This window comes from Camelus bactrianus, chromosome 7 (assembly GCF_048773025.1).
Source record: "Camelus bactrianus isolate YW-2024 breed Bactrian camel chromosome 7, ASM4877302v1, whole genome shotgun sequence".
Lineage (NCBI taxonomy): Eukaryota > Metazoa > Chordata > Mammalia > Artiodactyla > Camelidae > Camelus > Camelus bactrianus.
This window is the reverse complement of record NC_133545.1, coordinates 50,724,617-50,748,234: the sequence shown is the minus strand read 5'-3', so window position 1 is coordinate 50,748,234 and position 23,618 is coordinate 50,724,617. Positions and strand designations below refer to the sequence as shown.

Sequence of the window (23,618 nt, the reverse complement as noted above, 5' to 3'; positions counted from 1 at the left end):
TTAATGGTCATACATTGTTTTTATTAGGCTGAGGGTTTTTCTTTTTGTTTATTTTTGAGAAGATATGGGGTGAACTCCAAAATCTGCAAAAGACATACTGAAAAGTAGGTCTCTTTCCCCACTGTCCTTTGGCCTCTCTTGACATACAGACTCTTACAGTTACTCGTGTATCCATCTAGAGCTATGAGAGGAAACGTTGGATACATTTCTCCTTGGTGGATAAGATATGTGCATGCATCACTAAAGGAGTATATGATGAGCACCAGGTGAGTGATTTGAAACAAGTGCTTTAATAGTTGAGAGGAAGAGAGAGAAGACATCACACAGAGGAGGTGGTATTTGAGTAGTCTTGCAATACGTGAAAGTTATTGAACTTTTAGGGGATTGTTTAAAATTTTAAGTTCTTTCCTTCCTGTGTTCAGAGCTGATTGAGAATAAAGACATAGGAGACAGATGAATGAAGATCTGTGTCAGTCATATGCTTGATAAATCAGTTGGAGAACATACTTTACCTCTGCAGCAAAGCAACTTGCAAACTCTCGTACCCTGTTTGCCAGGTTGGTTTTGGGACAGCCCAAGGAACTCAAGTTTGGGTCTATGAAGTGAACTCTCCCAGATATGCCATCTTTCATTGGTCCTGGGCGGAGAAGCAAGGAAAAAAGGATGGGGTTTCCTAGCAATTCACCTCTTTGAGAAACATGGATGGATAGATGTTCCATTTTGTCATGTAACTCATTTTTCATCTTTCATTAAGGATGAGAAAGAGGCAGAGCAGGAAGCTAGGAGTTTTGCTCAAATGGTACTCCTTCTTCATGGAAACAGGAGACGAGCAGAAAAGCTCCTACATCCTTATTAAACAAAAAATGTAGCAAATCTGCAGAACTCACTTACTGTAAGACAGACTTTCTCCTAGGTCCAAAGCAGAAGTGTAAAACATCACTGTAATCTAACTGTTGGTAGTACTACCCAAGGAAAAAAATAAATCTAGAGAAAACATGGTCAGTAAAGGGTACAGAGATACAAATTTCGCTAGTTTGTCCTATATTTTTTGAAATTGTGGGTTGGAGGAGCGAGAGAGAAAGAGAGAGAGAGAATTTGTGTTGGTAATTGTTTAACAGCTTTAGGGGAGGGGAGCTTGAATTTGTAGAGCATTCTGATTTCTGAGGTGTAAATACACCCTCTATGGCTGATTTCAAGCTATCCACATGACCTACTGAATACAAAATTGGAAGAGGTGCACAACCCACTCTCACAATTTGGTCCAAGCCAGTTCCAGGGCACTGCTGGAGGAGGACACACTGAAGGTGAAAACCTGAGCACTTCTGTAAAGAAAATGGTGCTCATGTCAGTAGGGCGGGAATGGTGCACCTCCACATAGGTCATTGTTTCCAAAGTACGTTCTGTTGAGACCCAGATTTTCCAAGACCACTTGGTAAGCTACACTGAGCAGTCACAGTCTTAATTCAGCGAAAACAGCTCCATTTTTTATGTCTGTTACACTCTGTCTAAAACAGTTCTGAAAATCAGTGGCTTTTGTTATTTTTGTGTTTTAAGCACTTTCCTAGAATATAATATACAATTTAAAAAAATTACTTGTTTATAAAGGGGAATTTTATTTTACTTTATTTTTTATTGAAGTGTAGTTGATTTACATTGTTATTTTCAGGTGTATGGCAAAGCAATTCAGTTATACATACATACATACATATATATATTCAGATTCTTTTCTATTATATGTTATTACAAGAAATTGAATATAGTTCCCTGTGCTATACAGTAGGTCCTTGTTTACCTATTTTATATATAGTAATGTGTATGTATAAATCCCAAACTCCTAATTTATCCCTCCCCCCTTTCCCCTTTGGTAATCATAGTTTGTTTTCTATGTCCATGAGTCTGTTTCTGGTTTATAAATAAAATTTGTTTCTATAATGGGGAATTTGTTAAGAGGGAAAATATTCCTAGAACAGAGGATGCAGTTATATGGTTTATATAGATAATTATTTTTCCCGAGTGTCTGAAAAACTGAAGCAGTAACAAATTTTTCTGGCTCTCCAAAATTGGAAACGAAACAGTGGTCTATAGTGATGAATGCAAGGTAAAGCCACTCAGTAGACCCTTGTCTCTGTGACCAGTTGGCTTCTTTAGTGCATCTGCTATGCAATTAAGTACCAGCTACATGCTAATAACCCCGAGCATCTATTTCTGGCATATTCCTCTTTCCTTAGACTTCAGAATCATTTCCCAATTGCCTATATAATGTTTTTATTTTGGTGAGCAGCCCTCAATTTATACTGAGTATGCCCAATGCCAAAGTCACCTCCTCCAACCATCCCAAACACTCCTTAATTCCCTGTCTCATTGATGGCATCACCATCTGCCCAGCCACCGAGATGGAAACATGGGAGTTACCCTAGAAAATTTCTTCTCCCTCCACATCAGTCGAGTATCAAATACTGTTGATTTTATCCACTGAATACCTGTCAAATTAATCCTGTTCTCTCCCTGCTTATTTGTATGCTTTTAGTTCAAGCCTTTATTTTTGTATTATAATCACCTCCTAACTGGTCTTATCTTTTCTTACTTCTTTCCAAAATGTTACTGGTTATTTTTCCAATAAGTTCCTACAGTTCCTACAACATCACATTCATTAATGACTTCTTAATGCAAATCTATGGGTCCATGAACCTTAAACTGCTCTAAAAAAATAAAGTTCTTAAAGAAAAACAAATCCACGGATCTCATAGACACAGAAAAGCTTTGTCATAGTTTGTAAGGTGCTTTATGCTCCACTCCCAGCCTATTTTCCAGTTTCATTTGCCAAAGATTTTCCCAGGAGAAGTAAAGTTTTTTGTTTTTGTTTTTTTTCCTTTAAAGCCAGGCAGCCCCTTCTTGACTACTAGCCCAAGACAAACATCATGAATTAATCATAGTAAACTTTCATATGAACAAGAGTATAGCATTAGAAATTTCATTAATCAACCATTGTTTTCAAACACCTACCTACAAACTCGTGGGAATTTGTTCATAAGATACAGAATATTCGGCAGCCCATTTATCTTCTCTCCCACTTTTTATATCACCACACCGAACCCCTTGTAATTCAAGGAACACATCATGCTTATTTATGCCACCTTGACTTTGAACATGCTGTTCCCTTTACCTGGAAGTCTCTTCCCCTTTCACAACTTTCAGATAAATTCGTATTTCATCTTTCAGATTTTTTCTCAGGTGTCACCTTTGTGATTTCCATGACACCGTTCCACCCCACTAACCACAAGGAAGCTAAACTTACTCTACTACGTGAATTATAACTATTTATATGTTGACGCCTCAGCTAGATTGAGCTTTTGAAGAAAAGAGGTTTGCCATATTCATCTTTGTTTTCTTAACCCTTAACATGTTTCCTAGGACACAGCAGGTTGTACAATTATGGAAATACACAAGAAAACACAGACCCGTCTCTAGACCATCCCTCCAACCCCAACTCAGCTTCCTGGACTAATTAGTTTTGGTTGTGTATAAAGGGCAGAACAAAAACTAGGTCTAGCCTTAATCCCCACAGTGACCTCACTACTACTTAAAACAAGGTAAAAGTTTACAGTGGATCAATCTGGTTAATTGCTGAAGCATTCTGGCCCAAAGAGATGAGCAAAATCCAATCAATTGATAAGAATAACCTCACTGCATCAATAGGAACTAGTTAGAAATAGAACTCTAAGGACCTTTTAACTTTTCTTCCATTTCTTTTAAAAAGAGATAAAGAGATTGAGGCTATAAACATGGAAACAATTTCAATTAGAAAGAAACATGCATTTAAGGAAGACTTTTCTACTACTATATCTACATAAGCCACTGTGTCTAAATAGAACTTTCTGAAAAACCTGAGAATTAGAAAACATCACTCCCTGGGCATTCTTACGGGTTTGACATTCTAATGGTGATGAGATACGTGCATTTGAAAAACAGTGTAGATACAATGTATGTTACCCAATGTATACTCTCAGTATTTGACTAGTAGTGTAGTTGGAGGAAATCAGTGAAATGTTCGACCATAAAGTTGTCAGCACTGCAAGAGGCTTTTCCTTGCCCTATTTAAGGTTGCCAGATACTTGGTTTGAACTTGACTATATGGATAAATAAGGATCTTTATCCAAATGCTAAACAATTATTTATGATTTCGTATTCCAAGTCACCAGCAAAGATCCTAGGTTCTTGATACAATCTTAGTTAATATATATTCCAGAATGGATTTTCTTCCTTATCTTCTCCTTCCAAGTCTCATATTTTTGTTCTTTGTTATTTCTTCACTTCTTAAATCAGGGGTCCTTCGGATGAGTTTATGGTGCCCATGAACCCCTAAAACTGCATACAAAACACTCCACATCTGCTCATATTCTCCTTGGAAGAGGGTGTAGAGTTTCCAACATTTTTACAAAGATTGTGTACTCCTAAATCATGAAAAACTGCTCCCCTAAAAGTTACTTTCCTCTCAACATTCCCTCCTGAACAGTATTCTCTTATTTTCTGCTCTCTCTGTTGAAGCTTAACAACTATCAGAGCTTCATTTCATATTTCTATTTGTATGACATCCTGATTCATAGCAATTCACTACCATGCCCAAACTCATTCTTAAGCTTTGGACCTGTATTTCCAAATGCTACTGGCCTGACCCCTTAAACTCATCATGTCATTCTAAAGTATTGATTGAAGTCTTCCTGCATTTGGCACTGGAAAGATGAGACAGCCTTCAAAGACGTTTTTGTATAACTATCATTTCCTGAGCATGTAATACATTCCAGGTCTCACCTGTATTATTTTGTTTAATTCTCACAACAAATCTGTGAGGTTTTTAGATGAGGAAACAGAGCCACAGAGAGGTTATATGACTGACATAAAATTACATAACCATATAGTTGGAAGGAGTCAGTTTGAACTGGCATTTGTATCTCTAGGGTGCAAGTTTTTGACTACAGTGTTACACAGTCTCTCTTACATTATAATACCAGTTTTGAGTGGAGGCACTGCAGACGAAGTAGACCACTGCAATAATATATAAACTATGATAAGCACTAGATCATTTCCTACTTAAAAAAAACACTCTGTGACTTCCAGTGGCCAGAGGATCAAATCCATAATCTTTAGCCTAGTTTGTAATGTACTCTCAGTCTTCAGTTGCCACCGTATTCCCCACTTATTCCAGCATCTAGTCACACCAAACTACTGATCCTTTTCTCAGTACATCATGCTTTCCCCTCATACTTCTCTGCCTTGGATGTCATCCAGTTAGCTGGAAATCATTTGCCTTCCCTCTTGTCTTTTTAGAAGAGGTTTATTTTATTTTCTAGATCTAACGCTCTGAGATGAAATTAGTTGTTCCTCGTTCTTCTACAACACTTACGCCCATACCATGAGGCTGGAATGTAATCTTATGTTTGCTGGTCCTCCTGCATTCCTAGATAAGTCCCTTGAGGATAGAAGCTATGTTAGTTTTTCGAGCATCAGTGATGCTAGCACAATGGCAGGTATTCAATACATGTTTGTACAGGGAATGGTATTCATCTTGATCTGCCTCTGAGGTTGAGCATCTTTATATGGAGAAAAACCACAACAAAACATGTCTTTAATATGGCCATTTTCCTTATAGATATATACATTTAAATAATATCATGTAAATGCTCCACAAAATATAGCTCTTCTAAAACTTTAAAATTTACACTTACTACATTATTTTCTTGACGTTTGCCTTTCTTTGACAAGCAAAGGGAAATCTGAAGGGAAAAGTGTTAATAAGGCATATGAATAAGCTGGTACTTATTGTTTACTTGGTTTAATCATTGTTTTATGCAAGAAATGAGATTTCAGAAATGTCAAAATAAAAAAATGAGATGACTTGGAAGTGATATGAGAGAGTCCATGGAAGTCTGTTTAGAAAGAGGATGACAATGTCTACAAGTCTGTTTCTGTTTTGTAGATGAGTTCATAGTGTCCTTTTTTTTTTTCTTAGATTCCACAAATGAGTGGTATCATATGGTATTTTTCTTTCTCTTTCTGGCTTACTTCACTTAGAATGATGGTCTCTAGGTCCATTTATGTTGCTGCAAAAGGCTTTATTTTATTCTTTTTTATGGGTGAGTAGTATTCCATTGTAGAAATATACCACAACTTCTTTATCCCATCCTCTGTCGATGGACATTTTGGTTGCTTCCATGTCTTGGCTATTGTATATAGTGTTGTTATGAACATTGGGATGCATGTATCTTTTTGAATTAGAGTTCCCTCTGGATATATACCCAGAAGTGGGATTGCTGGGTCATATGGTAAGTCTATTTTTAGTTTTTTGAGGAATCTCCATACTGTTTTTCATAATGGCTGCACCAAAATACATTTCTACCAACATTTTAGGAAGGGTCACTTTTCTCCACAGCCTCTCCAGCATTTATCGTTTGTGGACTTTTGAATGATGACCATTCTGACTGGCGTGAGGTGATACTTCATTGTAGTTTTGATTTGCATTTCTCTGATAATTAGTGATACTGAGCATTTTTTCATGTGCCTATTGGCCATTTGTATGTCTTCATTAGAGAATTGTTTGCTTAGGTCTTCTGCCTTTTTTTGGATTGGGTTGTTTTTTTCTTAATAAGTTATATGAGCTGTTTATATATTCTGGAAATTAGCCTTTCTCAGTTACATCATTTGCAAATATTTTCTCCCTCTCTGTAGATTGTCATTTTGTTTTGCTTATGGCTTCCTTTGCTGTGCAAAAGCTTATAAGTTTAATTAGGTCCCATTTGTTTATTTTTGCTTTTATTTCTATTGCCTGGGTAGACTGCCCTAGGAGAACATTGCTAAGATTTATGTCAATTACTGTTTTGCCTATGTTTTCTTCTAGGAGTTTTATCATGTCTTGTCTTACATTTTTTGGTTACTGGGGAAAGGGATGGGAAGGGATAAATTTGGAAGTCTGAGATCTGCAAATGTTAGCCTCTATATATATATAAAAAGATTTTAAAAAATGTTTCTTATGTATAGTACAGGGAACTATATTCAATATCTTATAATAATCTTTAATGAAAATGAATATATATTTGTATATGCATGACTGGGATATTATGCTGTATACCAGAAATTGATACAATGTAACTACTTCAATTAAAAAGAGTAAAGGGAGTAGGATTTAGACTCGTATTTGACTAAGCCATCTTCATAGGCAAATAAACCCCCCTTGGTGAACAGAGAGAGAATGAAGGGTCTGTCAGTTAACTGCTAGAAGAATTTACCTTTTGGTCTTTGCTCACCAACATCTGTGCATTAATTGATCATTTTAGCAGCTTTATTTTGTGCTTTCCACCTACTCCCGCCATGACCTCCCACGTAGGATTCAATTTGTTTGAGGCTGTGAGGAGTTCATCTACCTATTATTTGTTTTCAAGCATTTAGGAACTGTAATCCACTAAGATTAATTTCTTTTTAACAGAAAATTTTTTAGAATTCCAATTAGGAAATGTGTAATAGAGTCCTAGAATCTCCCTTCTAAGCTTGGAAAATTTGGGGGTTTGTGAAGGTTTTGTATGTTAAAATTTAATTGACAGTATTTGATGTATAATTCTTAAACTTGATCTCAGAATCCTCAAAGTGTTAAATGATGTGTGTAACAGGAGGCTGTATACTCTTTCCTTATAAACAAGTCTATGCTTGGGAACACAAAGTAGTTATGCATTAAAAAAAATAAACCTAAAATTCTTCAGTCTTTTCAAAAAAAAAGAAAAAGAGGATGACAATGATTAATTTTAGAGAGAGGATGCCAACACAATTCAATGGGGGAAAAATAGTCTTTTCAACAAAGGTGGATATCCAGGTGCAAAAGAATGAAGCTCGACTCCTCCCTCACATCATGCACAAAAAGTAACTCAAAGTGGATCTCACAAATACCTAAAAGGAATAACAAAAACTATGAAACTCTTAGAAAAAATAGGGGTAAACCTTCATGACTTTGGATTTGGCATGGCTTCTTAGATATGACACCAAAAGCATAAGCAGCAAAAGAAAAAACAGACTAATTGGACTTCATGAAAATTTAAAGCTTTTGTGTATCAAAGAGCACTATTAAGAAAGTGAAAACTGACAGAATATTTGCAAATCATGCATCTGATGAGTGTAGTCGTCAGAATATATGAAGAACTCCTACAACATAACAACGAAGTCACCTAATTTAGGATACAAAAAGAATCTTAATAGACATTTCTCCATAGAAGATATACAAATGGCCAATAAACACAGAGAAAGATGCCCAATGACAGTCATTAGGAAAATAAAAATCAAAACCTCAATGAAATATCACTTCATACTGACTAAAATGGTTATCGTGAAAAAGAACAACAGTAACAAATGTTGGCAAGGATGTGGAGAAATTGGAACCCTCATGCATTGCTAGTGGAAATGTAAAATGGCTCAGCCACTTGGAAAACAATTGGGCAGTTTCCTAAGAAAGTTAAAGAGTTACCCAATTACCCAGCATTTTTATTTCTAGATATATACCTAAGAGAAATAAAAACATATATCTACACAAAAATTGTATATGAATGTTTGTAGTGGCATTACGCAAAATGGATAAAAAAATAGAATCAACTCAATTGTCCATCAACTAATGAATGGATAGACAAAACTGTGATATATCAACAGAAAGTTATTCAGCCATTAAAATGAAGGAAATATTGATAGGTGCTAGCACTTGGATGAACCCTAAGGATGTTATGCTAAATGAAAGAAGCTAATCCAAAAGGCCATCCATATATTGTATAATTGCATTTATGTGAAAAGTCCACAATAGACAAATCCCTAAAGGCAGAAAGTGGATTAGTGGTTTTCTAAAAGCTGGCAGGAAGGGAATGGAGAGTGACTGCTGATGAGTATGGGGTTTTTTGGGGAGGAGGGTGATGAAATGTTCTGGAATTATGATAGATTCATAACCTTGTGAATACAGCAAAACCCACTCAACTGTAAAACTTTAAAATGGTGAATTTTATAGTATGTAAACTTTATTCTAATTTTTTTAAGAAGCACCTGTTTCATAGGGTTGTTGAAAGGAAATATGTAAAATGCACAGGACCTGTATCTGATAAACACTAATTTTCATTAAAAAAAAAAAGAATTGAATGGAAAAGATAAATTTTATTCATTTTTGAAAACTAAAGATAATTGTAGTTTATATAAGGTATATGGAAACTGAATACATATGTGTTAAAACTTTTTTTTAAATCAAAATACTCCTTACAGAGCTAATAAATTCAAAAGAGGACAAGTGGACCCCTTCATCCTCATTTTTTCCTGACTAGTACAATTTGTACTGACATGAATGCACCAAGCAATTTGTGCTCCTTGTATCACCACAGTAACAAAGACAGGTCATTGGCATAGGGATAGACACAGTGCCCCATTCAACAATTGAGTAAACCAATTACTGAATTACCATTATGACTAATATTTTGGTTGCCATACTCACACAACAGATATTTAAAAATAGAATGCAATCACAACAATCATGTCAGAGTTTTATATCATCATCAGTGGAGCCACTACCTATAACAAAAAAAAAAGTTCATAATTATTAGAGCTAAATTATGCCATCCTGTAATGTTTTCATGGGTGCAATATGTAGTGGTAAGCACTTAATTTTAAACAGTAGCAGAGCACATTGTAAGTCACCTTATGTTATAAGAAGTGTATGCAACTAATTGTTTATGGTTCTGGATTCCTGAGAGATGTGAATGCTGCACTAAATGTGTAATGTGTCCTTGACCAAAGGGGAATGCAATGTTAATTCTGTTTTGATGACAAGTTGACTCCATACAAAAATAGGTAAGTAACTTAGCTCAGTACAACGGTTTTAGGAAATCCTGCTCCCTGGATTGTGGGATCTCTAAGGAACTTATCTTTTTCAAAAATGTCATTTCAAAGAACACACTATAAATTCATCAAAGTTGAATGATGATGGAACACAATACATTTTATTCAATTTATTGGGGAGGTATTTTGGAAGTAAAAGATTAAAATTCAGAGAAGAACACAGTCATGAAATAGTTCATAAAAGTTTAGGTGAATGAAAATGAAAAATATAAAAGCATGTTCAATTTCCTGAAACAATTTGATTTTTCCAGTCCCAGGTTTAGCTTTGGTTATTCTGTGATAGGCTTCTATTCTTTCACAACAGTGGTAAAGAAAGAAGGAAAAAGGAAGGAAAGGAAGGGAGAGAGGAAAAGTAGAGAGAGAAAGAGAGAAAAGCTAAAGAAAAATTTCAAAGGAAAAAGAGATAATAAGAAAAGAAAAAAGAAAAATCGTAGGAAGAAAAACAAAGGAAAATAAACTAAGGCTTTTTCTAAAAAAGCAACTATACAATAGCTCATCACAGTGTGACTATTCTTTTCCAATCTAGTGGCTAATGTCTGTTTTGGCAGGTTTCTAGTATATAATAAAACAGAAGAAATGATTAATTTCAAAAGAGACTGTATTCATTACGTCATATAGATGTGTCTTGGGCTATATATATATAGAGAGAGAGAGAGTATGTAACTTCTTTAATGCTTAAATTACTTTTCTAAAAATCAACAAAACCAATTAAGTTCTATGATACATGGAAGTATATTAAGACATTTGAATGAGTATTTTTGTTGTTGTTGGAACTCAAAATTCCTGAAATGTAAGAAATACTGTTTCGAAGGTCCTGTTAGTTCCCCACCGAGATCCGCTTTACCAGCTGTATCCATCCCCCAGATGCTCTGAGTGTTGGCTGGCCAGGCTCACTGCTTCCCCTTCTTAACATTTCCCTCTGCTTTATGGAAGCCTCCATGTCCAACATCCAGGTTATCCACCCTTCCCTCCTCATGATGCGAGCAAGTCTTCTTGCCTCAAGATGGGACCAACTCTGTGATACAGTTCATGCTCTAGAGTTTCCCACAGGACCCGGCTGGCGCCAGGCTCCAGCTGTGACCACTCTCCTGCTTCAGTCCTTCCCCTCTGTCTTACTTTTCACATCCCCTTCTCTTGAGAGCACTCCCTCTTTGAAAGCTCTTAGGAGCGTACCATAAGACAGAAGGAAAAGAATTTTTCCCTTGCAAACATTTTAGGGATAGTAATTGCTACTGAAATATTATTTTAAAATATATTATTCCGAGTGTGTTCTTTTGTTTTGAGGTGCTTTGTTAGATTTTAAGATATGAACTAGGATCATATTAAGTCTGAATCAGAACTGAATATGCCAGCAGAAAAATTTAAGTAATTAAATAACTTTTCCTATATCCTTAAACTTTTCATATGCCAAGCAAGACTTTCCCATCTATGCCTTCAGACCTTGCCCCAGGTTTCTTCTGAATTTCTCAAGCCTTGCTTGCTGGGTAATGCTTGGTCTTCAGCGATTAGCCTATCACTTCAGAACCCCCGAGGTTAGATTAGGCATCCTTCTTATGTGCTTTCAGAATACCTTGTATTTACCATAATCCTGAAACTCATCACATTCCACAGTGATTCCCTGTTCACTCCCCTCACCTCGAATGCTCAGTGCATTTTCTAAAAACAATGCAAAAACCATGTCCTATTTTTGATGCTATCCTCATCACTCAGTGCACTGCAGATACTTAAATATTTGTTGAACGAATGCATCCTTTATCCCTAACAGGTAAATATTAGACTGTACAATTAATGAAGTGATCTGGCTTCAGCATATAAACCAAATTAGCTAGATCATCTTGAATTACAAGTAATATATGACTTGTTATTGACATCTGAAAAGAAGAGACATTGTAGCTGAGAAACCTTGCCAGTTACCAACCCAACAATAATATGTAACATGAATGTCTTTTTTAGGATGTTTAACTTCAACAACAAAAAAATGTTCAGGGCTATGTTGTGTTAAGTATATACATTCAACTCAATTAAACACATACTGATTAAGCATGTAACATTTCACCAGCATGTTTTTCAATTACATGACAATTATGGCTTATTAATGGAAAAAATCATAAGTAATATGATAAAATATAAGTTAATGTGAAGAACAAACACTTAGTACAACCAAGTACTTTAAGAGATTGATGGGTTCAGTTTGAGTAAGTGGAGAGTAGATTTTCCAACTAAACATGATGAAGAAAGAAGTATGAATTGAATACATTCAGGAAATGATAAAAAAAAATTTGTCTAAAGTAGAGGGCATATGTTAGGGAATGGGGAAGATAAAATTAGTTAAGAATTAAAGCTAGATTAGTTTATAGGGTATCTTAAGATGGCTATTCAAATCTGATTAATAGACAAGAAGAAATTACAGGCTTCTGAGAAGAGAAGTGGCATGTTTATTTAGAAAAAAGTTTTTGGTAGTATTCAATAGGGGGTAGGGAAATTCAAGGTAAAAATCTGAAAATTAGGAAATATTTTATTAAGATTAGAATTGGTTGATAACAAAATTTTACATGAAATAATGAAAATAGAGTTCTATGACAGAACTTTATATATGTGGGTATAAATAAATAAGCTTTTATCCACAGAGCACTAGAATATTTGATGTAATTTATTCTGTCCAATATTTAAAATTATATAAGAAAGTCATGAATACTCAGTGTAATTGTCTTGTTTTCTGAATTCTCCTATTGGGGAGAACTGGAGAGTGTTTATCATAATTGATGTCTAAGTGAATGAATTTAGGTCCTAAGGGACCAAAACCATTCCTAGTTTTATCTAGATGTATAGGTGTGTGTGTGTGTGTGTGTGTGTGTGTGTGTGTCAAGGGCACAGAAGAAACACAAACAGAAAAGGAGACGAGAGTCAGGAGCAAGGCTAAAACCAGAGAACAATGAAGAACAGTCAGGAAATACACAACCGATCTGAAGAACATTGATACCTTGATGCTGGTTTGGCACATGGGCTGGATTAAAGATTAAAAAGTCTTTTGGTGCCACAGATGCAATAAAAACTGTTTTGGGGGTGGGGGGGAAGATGATGAAAAGGATTATTTTATTACTTTAGAAAGTATGTGGTCAGAAAATACAGAGCAAAGTTTTTCCAAATCTGCTCAGAATCTTTTCAGATATGGAATTATGTCTATCAGTCCATTTCTACTTATAGAATCATCCACAGTGCTTCTAATTATTACCATCATAAAAAATGAAACAATAATACAGCAAAATATAAAGTTGAAATGAGGAAAATTTTAAATTGGAGTAAGGACTATTCATTTCACTGATAAGAAAGATATAATTCAAACCCATGGGCATTCTGAGGACTAGAGATTCATAATATCTAGATACCTAGAGAATATGCAATTGTCACTTCTGTGTTATTTGCCCAAGAGAACCAGTATTTCACAAAATGTATTTAGATCAATATTATCTGAGCAAAATTAATGACAGGAAAATACCATGAGGCATTTTTAACAGCGGCTTGAAATATCATGAATATCCATTTTTCAAAAAAAGAGGAAATGATATTAAATAACTTAGTACAGTTTGGTTTTCTCAATGACCATAGGAGGTATGAATGAAATTTGCAAATGTGTGTATCAACTAAGGTTCAGGACAGGAAACAGAATAAGCTCCAGGTACTTTTAAGCAGACAAAAATTAAATACAGGGAATTAAAAGCTTACAAAATAATTAAAAAGGGTAAATATGGAGGCTCTAGGCTGGGCATCCAGGAATGTTTCCAGAACACTGCAAAACTGACCTATTTAGGGGAACTACTACTTCTGCTTCAGTCAGAAAGGTGAGGAATCCAGAAGTTACTGCAGAATTTGAGTTCAGAAGCACACTACTGTAGCTACAAGTAAGGAACAGGAAAGCACCACTGCGGCTGCCGCTAACAGCTTCTCAAATCCCATGAAGTGTAGAACTTGAATGCTGGAACCTACCACACAAAAATCATGTCTTCAGCAGCCTCACTTATTAGCAGAAAACAATGCAAGCAGCAGGAAGATGACCTCCACTTGACTTCTGCCATCTCAATCTCAACAAGTGCATCTAATTGGCTGAACCTAATTTGCATCTGCAGCTGTAATTGCATAGGAATCTGGGAAATGCAGTTTTTAGCCTTCTAGCTTCTGCAGTACAGAAGCTACACTATATAGTAGAGGCAGATTGCCAACTGGCCACATCCACCTTACTGCAATTCAAAGACTTCAGAAATTTCTTATCCAAGGTCACAGAGCTAGCGAGTGCTAGAGCAACAAATGTGAATTCAAAGATTTTTGGCCACTTGCCCAGTGCTCTTTCCACTACATCAGTCTACGGCACTGATTACTCTCTGAAGACATTTGCCAAAGGAGACATATTTTCAAATCTTGTGCTAATTATATTTTTCAATGAAGCATTAATTCAGGCATCTGTGAATATTGCTACCTTTTAGTCTTATGTCAAATCTAGTTCTTCTTCCAAACTCAGACTTAATCTTATTTTACAGTACTTACAGTTAAACCAACACTGCAAGGGTTTAATACCTTTGAGTATTTTTCTCAGCAGGCTTGCTGCTTAATCCATTTAATGTCAGAACAACACAAACCTTCTTATTAAAATGGGGGAAAGGACATCATATTAGAGTACATTAGTGGCTTGCTTTCTGCTGGGTAAGACAGCCAATATGGCCATATTTGTATGTTATCTTTATTTTAATTTGTATTTTCTGCAAGAAAAATATTTAAAAAGGAAAGATTTGTGATGCTAAATCCTCTCAAATTTTAAGCATACATTAAAAAATAGAATGAAACTCTTCTTTGAGAAATCTAAGTTTGTACTTCAGTATTAAAATTAAAAATATGGAATATGCAAATAAGCTATTTGAGTAAATGAAAAATTTTTAATGCATCTATATCTTATTAATAAATTAAACCACAACTTTCATTCCAAATGCTTTTTAAAGCAATTTTGGGAGTATATTTTTATATGCTTATTTAATGGTCTAAGTATATAAATTTCTTATCTATACATTAAAAGAAAAATATAAATTACTAGATACATATCTATTTAGACTTTACTATGTAAAAATTAAAAGAAGGGGTTAAATTCATGTTACTACATAAAAATTCAGTTCTTGACAAAGTTAATATTTAATTCTGAGCTGTTCAAGAATAAAAAGAGTCAAAGTTTGCATTTTCCATTTTTCATGTGCTTTCCATTTACTGTCAAAACACTAGGAGGGAGTCAGATTAGTATTTTTATTAATACAGATGTGTATTTTGGTGATGGTGATTTGCTTCAAAGAATCAAGCAAAAAGTTGGTATAAATCAGCATCACAAAATCTTAGTTTAAATAAGTAAATTTGGAAAAATAAAATATTTAATAAGTTAAATATTTAAAACTACCTTTTCTGAAAAGTTTAGATAAGGATTGTTTACATTGTAGAATAATCCATTTGGTATTCCATTAAATACCAATGTACTCCACAATAATTATTGATGTCCATGCTTTTTTTCAGAAACACAATTGCTCTTCACTATTCTTTATTTATAGACTCAGATAACCAGCATGGACTCAACCCAAAGCAGGGACTAAAAGAATGTAAAAGATTTGCCCAAAAGCTGGAAATAAATTGAATTTTGCTAATCCATTCTCATCAGGACTCCTTGCCCCTGTGAAGGCAGATGGGAAGTCAGTCTATGCTCAGCCAGGAAAACAAGTCAGCTAAAGTGTAAAGTTTTACAAGGGAAATTCTCCCACCCTGCCTTAGGAGGGAAGGGTGGAGAACCCGCTGTTATACAGGACACTCCACCCTCAGCTACATCCCCTTGATTAATTATGTAACCAGATCTCCTTTATCATTACAGACCTACCAATCAGGTAATGGCAGATTTTTCTGATGCTTGGTAGAGAGTTTGATTTAGGAGGATTCTAAGAACCTTTACTTACTGACTTGTTTGGCATAGCATTAATGTGAAAAGATTTAACTTGGGGTGCAAGTTAACGTCTTTCCTAACAGATTTTTCAAATGCTACTAGTTTGGCATGTAAGCCTTACAGATACAAATCCTGACTACTGATGCATTATAAAGTCTTACACAAGTCAGGGAGGATATGCCAGAAAGTGGATAAGGAAGAAATTGCAAATGTATAGTACAAGAACAAGTGAAAAATATTTGTAAGGTATTAGAAACTATTAGCATTTTAGTATATATAATTAGTGGATACAGCAAAACGAATTATTTGTGGTTAGCTTACACCAGCTAAATTCTTGAAATGCACGACTAACTACATGTACATTCCTCAGCCCACAGATGCTGCAAAATGGGATTTGGGCTTCTGAGTTTGTTCTCAAACTGGAGAAGTGCAGAAGCTTCATTTGAGCCTTCTTGCACTTATCTTCCATCTGCTTCCTGGATTTTCAAGGGTTAGAGTAAGTACTAACGCTTTATTTCATGTAAGACCTGGATGATTAACACTTCAGCCCTGATCTCACCGAAACCGTTATCAGGCTTCAAACAATTATTTGGTCTCTGAATTCTAAACTTGAGGGTAAATGGTTATTTGTTTTGTTCTTGTTTTTTCTCTTTTTATTGTGAAAATTTTTAACATACAGAAAAGTTGAAAGAATAATACAGCAAATACCTGTATACCCTTCACAGTGGTATGTGTAGGTATAAACAAACATCTATATGTGTATATATATTTTTTTCCTCAATAAGTTGCAGGCATCAGGGTATTTCATATTTAAATGCTGCAGCATGCATTTCCTGAGAATACAGGTCTTCTATGTAATCACAACATACCCATTACCTCTCAAAATCCTGATGTCCAGGACGGAACCTAAATCAAAATAAATCAAAATTGCTGAAAGGGACCCTAGGCATCAGTGCATTTTTAAAGCTCACTGTTGATTACAACATACTATAAAAGTTAAGAACCACTGTTTACAGAATGACTAAATTCAAGTTAAACATTTTCAAAAAAGAATACATCATTTGTGTTTTTTAATATGCATAAGAACATGCTAGTCTTTTAAAGTTTAGCAGAACTAAATTATAGATTTCAGGAGAGATCATCATAATAGTTTACATTTTCTAAAGTTTTTCTTATGTTAGTATAATTTTCTTTTTAAGTATTTCTTTAATATAAATGTATTTGACCTTCACTTCAGTTTCTTCTATATCGTGATTTGAAATGCATAAAATATGAATTGTTATGTAAATCCTAAATATTTCACCCTTAAAGTTCCTATCCTAGGAGAAAATTATTTGTTTTATACTTTATACATTTTAGATGGAATGGCTATGGTTAAAATACAGAGATGAGATAAAAGAAGGTAAGATAAAGATGGTTGATTCAGTGCCCCCAGAATTGCTAATCCATAAACAGCCAACTCCCTTATATGCATTGTCTTCTTTGGGAGCTTACCCTATCTTTTGCCTTAAACTAAAAGCTGGCTCTCTCTGAGGTTGTCATGTCCCAAATGGTGCCTAATTATTTTCTGTCATCACATGCCCAGGATAAAGTTGATGTCCACCAAGTTCCCTTTGCCTTTTCCTGGATCACTTATACTTTATACTCTTGTAAAATTAAAACAAAACCCATCAACCACAAAACACATCTGTACCTTTGCAGGTCATGCTAGGCTACCCCCCTCATCACATCTTCTTCATCTTTCTGATTCCCAGTTACCAGTCTACTATATCTCACCTGCCTTCCCCCTATCCCCCAGCTTCTGTAGAGTAGTGCTCCTCAAACTTTATGTACTTTTGAATCACCTGGGAGATCTTGTTAAATTTAGATTCTGACTCAGTAAGGATACCCACAGACTATATTTCTCATAATTTTCATGAGAAGCTGTGGACCACTTTGAAGAATAAAGGAAAGAAATAGTTATTCCTACTATTTCTATTATCTAAACTATAGTAATCCTAGCTCTGCCTTTCTGCTTTATCACTCTTTCCCTCCTGCCTTTACTGTTTTTGATAGCTATTCTTTTTTTTTTCCTGTTTTTTGTCTGTCTTACATAGTCAAACTCAATCTCTCTCTCAACTGCTTAAGTATCATCTATTTAAAAAAAAAAAAATTCTAATTTAACCCTTTACTCCCCCTGGCTACCATCCTAGGTCTCTCACTTTCATAGCCAAACTTTTAAAAAAAGAATTGTCTGTTTGCCAATATCATTTCTTTTTCTTTTTCATATGGTCAATTCAATTTTTAAAAATTTTTTTTTTTAAGTGGAGGTACCCAGCATTGAACCCAGGACCTTGTGCATGCTAAGCATGCACTCTACCACTGAACTATTTCCCTCCTCCCAATGTCATTTCTTCATCACTTCAGTTCTGTTCCCTCTTTCATTTGACTTGCAGGTCCATTAGCCCACCAACATAGTGTTCACTAAAGTCACGAAGGACCCCAAGTTGAGAAGGCAGAAAAAACACTTTCAGTTCTCATCTTAAATTTGAGCCTCTCAACAGCATTCAATACTGTGAACCACTGACATTTTTCCCCTTTGTCCTCCCAGACAAGATAATCTTATCTTCCTGATACCATTTTAGCAACTTTTTTTAAGTCAGTTTTACAGGTTAATCATCTTCTATCCAGTTACTAAATATTACTTATTGAAGTTCTTTGGGGCCCAGTTCTCCTTTTCTAGCATATATTTGCACCCTACTGCCTTCATGCTCTCTTCTTTTGTCACTTCAATGCAAATGATTTCTGGATTGATATTTCCAGGTTATATATCTTTGAGTTATAAACCTCTATATTCTATTACCTACTTGACATCTTAGATGTCTCAAGAGTACCTCAAACATAAGAGATCCAGAGCTCAATTAATAATTTCCCACCAGTATATGCCATTACCACACAACCAGATACATAGTCCAAAAAACTATTACTATGTTTTGACACATCATCTTCCCTCCCTGTCATATATCCATTCCATCTTTCAGGATCTCCCAAAATTCTATGGGACCTGTTTGATTTTTTTTTCCCATCTACACCATCACCTCCACCCTGGTAATCAATGATTGTCACCTCTTGGCTGGTTTCCAAAGGAGTATTACTTCCACTCCACTCTGCTCTTCCTTCTGTTATCTGTTTGATACCCTGCAGATATGGTGATATTTTCAAACACAACCTTGATCGTTTGTGCCCTTCTCCCCTACTCATACTGAACTTGTTTTAGTTTCTCATATTTGCCAGGCTCCTTTCCACTAAAGGGACATTGCTTGTACTGTTTCATTGGCTTGGAATGTTCTTTCCCTCTTTGCTCCTAAGTGATCTTACTTTATTCTTCAGTCCTCAACTCAGTTGTTATGAGTTTGGGAAAGCCAATCTTTGTCTTAATAACTAAGTCAAATTTATCTGCCAGAAGACCATGCTGAATCATGTACTTCTCCATTGCAATATTCCCTGAGAGTATGGTACTTTCCTGTTTTTGTTCACTATTGTCTCCTCAGTAGTAGCAGAATTGCTGGCACATAGGCATTACCCTCAAAATATCTCTTGATGGAATTAATGTGTGGAGTGGATATCATCCACAATATTCAGGTAGGAACCCCAAATGGTATGACATTTGGGCTGGGCAGGTGGAGGGAGATGAATAGGGAGATTTCAAAGCACAAAATTTAATAGTATTTGCTGGAGTATTTATATATAAGTGGTAGGGGAGTTGAGGGTGTTTCATAGGTTGATTGGAGAATGGTTGAGCCAATGACAGAGCAAAGTTTCAGCTAAAGAAAATGATGAGTTCAATTTATTGATGTTCTGAATTTGAGGTAACAACCACCAGGTGGAAATGGCTTAACAACATTTTCAAATGTAGGAATGGCTATGGTGTGAGATGTCTAGACAGCTCAGTCTGGATGCTCTTTGCTCCTGACAAGCAAACATACTCCTCTGGTTGTGTTCACAGTCCTGGTTAACAGCACAGAAAGGGTCAGAAATCTGGGAGCCATCTGTGCTCTCTCTTCATCTATTTCCTTATTATCTATTTTTTCTTTCTTTTCTCCATCCCACTGTCACTTCCCTAGACTTTTACCGGACTATTTCAACACCTCCCTAACTACTCTCCCTGCATTCAGTCTTGCTCTCCTATAATTCAGTTTGCACTTTCCTTCCAGAGTGACTTTTCCAAGATACTAGAATGTCACTTTCCTGCTATGCATCTTTAAAAGGCGTCCACTGACTACAGAATAAAATCTGGATTCTTCATTAAGGCTTTATGATTTTATCGTAGAATCCCTGATTCTCACTTCCAGCTCCTCTCTCCAGCCATGCTAGACTACTTATCCTCAAAGTCTTCTGCTGTTTTTCTTCCTTGCTTCTTTCTTTCCACCTTACTGAAATCTGACTGTAGTATGAGTTTTTCTGGCTGGGGAATAGATACTATACTGTCTCGTATGGAGATAAAAAACAAACTAAAACAAAAAGACCAGTAAACGCTTAGCCTTCAAGTTAACTCAGATGTGGTCCCCTGAAGCCTCTAGGAAAATTTAGAGTTCCAATGCTTATCTGCCAGCTCAGTGTAATTCTCCACCAAAAGTTAGCTGAGTCACTATCTCTTATACAGGTGAAGTAAAGCTCACTATTAGGCATGTCGGTCCTTGGGATTGTCTAATTACAAAGAGTTTGGCTACACGTAACTTGTTGTCACACGTCTCCCAGGGCTGGAAATGTGTCCACAGATTCCTCCCCTTGACCTCAAGAAGATGGCTACGGGGGAGGGGGCGTCATTACGCCTTACGTCATCACGTTCAGGGAGGGTGGGGCCCTCAAGAGAAAATATACTGAAGGGCGGGGCCAAGTGGGATGGGGCGGGGCTACGAGGGGCTGGGCGGGGCCGGAGAGAGGTCTGGGGCGCTTTTGCTGTTCAGCCGGTGCGAGCGGCGGCGGGAGGCAGCGCCGGGCGAGTCCACTCGACGCAAGGTTCCGAGCGTGTGACCGAGAGCACCGACTCGGACCAGAGGCAACCGCGTAGCCGAGCGGAAGCTGGTGGCACCGGGAGCGGCGGCCAGAGCCCGAGCTTCGTAGGCGGGAAGCACCCGGGATCGGGGAAGCCCCGGGAGCAGTGCGGCGTCGCCTCCCTCACCCAAGGGGCCGCGGCGACGGTCACGGGGCGCGGCGCCACAGCGCGCGACCCAGGCCGAGATTCCAAAGAGGCGGCCCAGGCTCCTCCTCCTCCATTCGGTCCGCCTCACCTGCGGGCAGCGCCCCGCCGCCTCCGCTGGAGTAGAAGGCACCTGCGCCGCCTCTCTCACGGGTCTCCGCCCCTCGCCCACCGGCGCCAGGCCCGGGCGGCGCACCTGGACGCGCGCGGCTGCGGGAGCTGAGGCTTCGGAGAGGGTGCGGCGTCTTCGCCACCGCCCGGGAAGGGCGCAGGTGGAGCGGGTGCGGCTGTGTGGAGCCCGGCGCCTGCCGCCGCCGGGTCTCTGGGACCGGGCGGTCCGCGCCCGGGGAGGAGCCGCCGCCAGCCGGGCACCATGAACAGCAGCAGCGCCAACATCACCTACGCCAGTCGCAAGCGGCGGAAGCCCGTGCAGAAAACGTGAGTGTCCAGAGTGCGTCCTCGGTGAGGGGGTGGGCGCGCGCGTACGGGAGGCGGCCGCCCCCCGCCCCCAAATCCCCGTGGTGCGGGGATTAGGTCCCTTCCAGACGCAGTCCGTGAAATCGAGATTTGGAGGCGGGTCAAGAGACCCCGGCCTTGAATTTTTCCACGTTTAAATTATTGCAGTTTAAAAATTGTGCCCCTCCCCCGCCGAGGTCTTCAGTGCACCCCCCACCCATTTGCAGCACTGTTCACTGTGCTGTGGTCGTAATATGTTGACAGTTCTGGTCTGCCCTGTGGGTCTGGTGGATTAGTTACCCTAAGCCCGTCTTGAAATCCCCTTTTACGTTTAATATCCTCCTCGGTTAGGTTAGAGGACGGTCACAATTCTCACTTCTGGTAGGATGAGATGTTTTAATGAGCTAAACACGTGCTGTCGGCAAGAAAGGGGCTGAGTGCTTCTGAAGGTACTTTTTTTGTCCGGTGCAGCTGGCTTTCTGTTGCACTTATATTTACTTATTTGGCAGTAGTTTTATAGCGCTCAGCATAAATATATCTGTAAAATGTGTAGAGATGGTAGCAGGTTTGAGTAAGAGCAGTAGACAGGATACAGTAGCGGATTTGTATTTTTCAGCCACCTTTTGGGGGAGATTTCTTATCACTTTGGGGTGATTTTAGGGTCTGTAAAGTAAAAGATACGGCTCTGGAATTATTGAGACAGATGTTTTCATTTTTAGCATCGTTCTCTAAGTCCCTTTTCCTTCTACCTCCAAGTTCTGTCAATTCTGATAGATTACAAACAGGTTTGTTTGTTTTGGTAAGGTATTTGTATGAGATGGCAAGTACTTTTTCTTTTTTTTTTTTCAGAAAAGAAAAAAAATTCATGCTTGAGACATTTATTTCTGTGAGTTGGCAGTATTCGTGTGTTTATTCCTAATTATTATTCCTGAGTTATTTTGCTTCACATCTTTCAGATTTTCATAAACAAATTTAAGACACATTAAACTTTTACTCAGAACAAACCAGAAGTGTGCATTTGGCTTAAAGCTTAATTTAGGTCATTAATCCAAACCAGAAAAATAACAGTTTAACATTAATATTTAAAACCAATTTAAAAGTTTCATTATTCTGGAGTTTTAATATCCTTTTAGAATTTCAATGATTATAGTCCTTCAGATCTAGATTTGGCATTAACAGAGGATATTCATCTATAAATAAACTGATTAAAATTTGGAAGTCTTATCCTGCAGTGTGGCTGACATTAGGAATACTGCCGAGTCAGCAGTTTTGTGTTTTGGTAGTTCTGTGACATTGGTTTACAATACTTGATATTTTATAGAGTGGTTTCTTATATATAATGTATTTGTCTGATTTGACTTTGTGTTTGATGGCTATTTAAAATTGAGAGGCATCCCAAACACCTGTCCTATGTATTTATTAATACAACAGTACACTTAGCATAATATATAATAGAGATATCTTGGGTTTTACGTATATGGTAAAAAAAAAAAAAAACAAAAAAAAACCTGAAGATCTCCCTGATGGATTTTTAAATAATTGCATTTCAGTCAGTGTGTTACAAAAGGACATAGACGACCTTTTTTTTTTTTTTTTAAATCAGATGCTTTAATTTTGTATTCATTATAAAGTTTAGCATTTTTAGCTTCTCATTAAATTTTATTAAAGATTTTCCCTTTAAACACATTACTGTACTTTTAAAAAATGTGTGTAAGATGTATCTTTAATTATTTTATCTTCACATTTTAGTTTACTTTCTAAGACTTTAATATATTCTGTTTAATAATCTCCTGTGATACAAATAAAGTGTTTCCACACTCACCCTCATTTTATTTTAGTTAATTTAGATGTTTATCAGATCTTCATTGAGCATCAGCATTGCTTCTAATCATATGAATGCCTTGAAGTTTTACTACGTTGCTCAATAAGAAAAGCCTGGCATTCATACAGTCACTTGAAATTGTTTTTACCTGAATGAAAAATGGTTAACTTAAAAGTGCTGTTAATCAGAAATCTTTTTAAGAATGGGGCCATAAACCCAGTATTAAGTTTAATGTGGTTTTTTGTTGTTGTTGTTGTTGTTAAATTACTGGTTTGTAGCTAATGGGCTCTATG

The 23,618-nt window shown here is 36.9% G+C and overlaps 1 protein-coding gene and 1 long non-coding RNA gene across 2 annotated transcripts in view; both read left to right on the top strand.

Moving 5' to 3' along the window:
- The window catches only part of LOC141578161 (uncharacterized), a 404,029-nt gene extending 383,403 nt beyond the window's left edge, over window positions 1-20,626 (top strand). The window contains exons 5-6 of the long non-coding RNA XR_012508185.1: window positions 16,239-16,364; window positions 17,228-20,626. This is a non-coding gene — a long non-coding RNA (uncharacterized LOC141578161). The remainder of the gene's footprint in view (window positions 1-16,238; window positions 16,365-17,227) is intronic.
- A 155-nt stretch (window positions 20,627-20,781) lies between these two features.
- AHR (aryl hydrocarbon receptor) overlaps window positions 20,782-23,618 on the top strand; it is a 44,422-nt gene continuing 41,585 nt past the window's right edge. Inside the window, exon 1 of the mRNA XM_074367385.1 lies at window positions 20,782-21,485. Within this exon, the coding sequence (XP_074223486.1) occupies window positions 21,421-21,485 (65 nt within the window). The 5' untranslated portion in view covers window positions 20,782-21,420. The remainder of the gene's footprint in view (window positions 21,486-23,618) is intronic.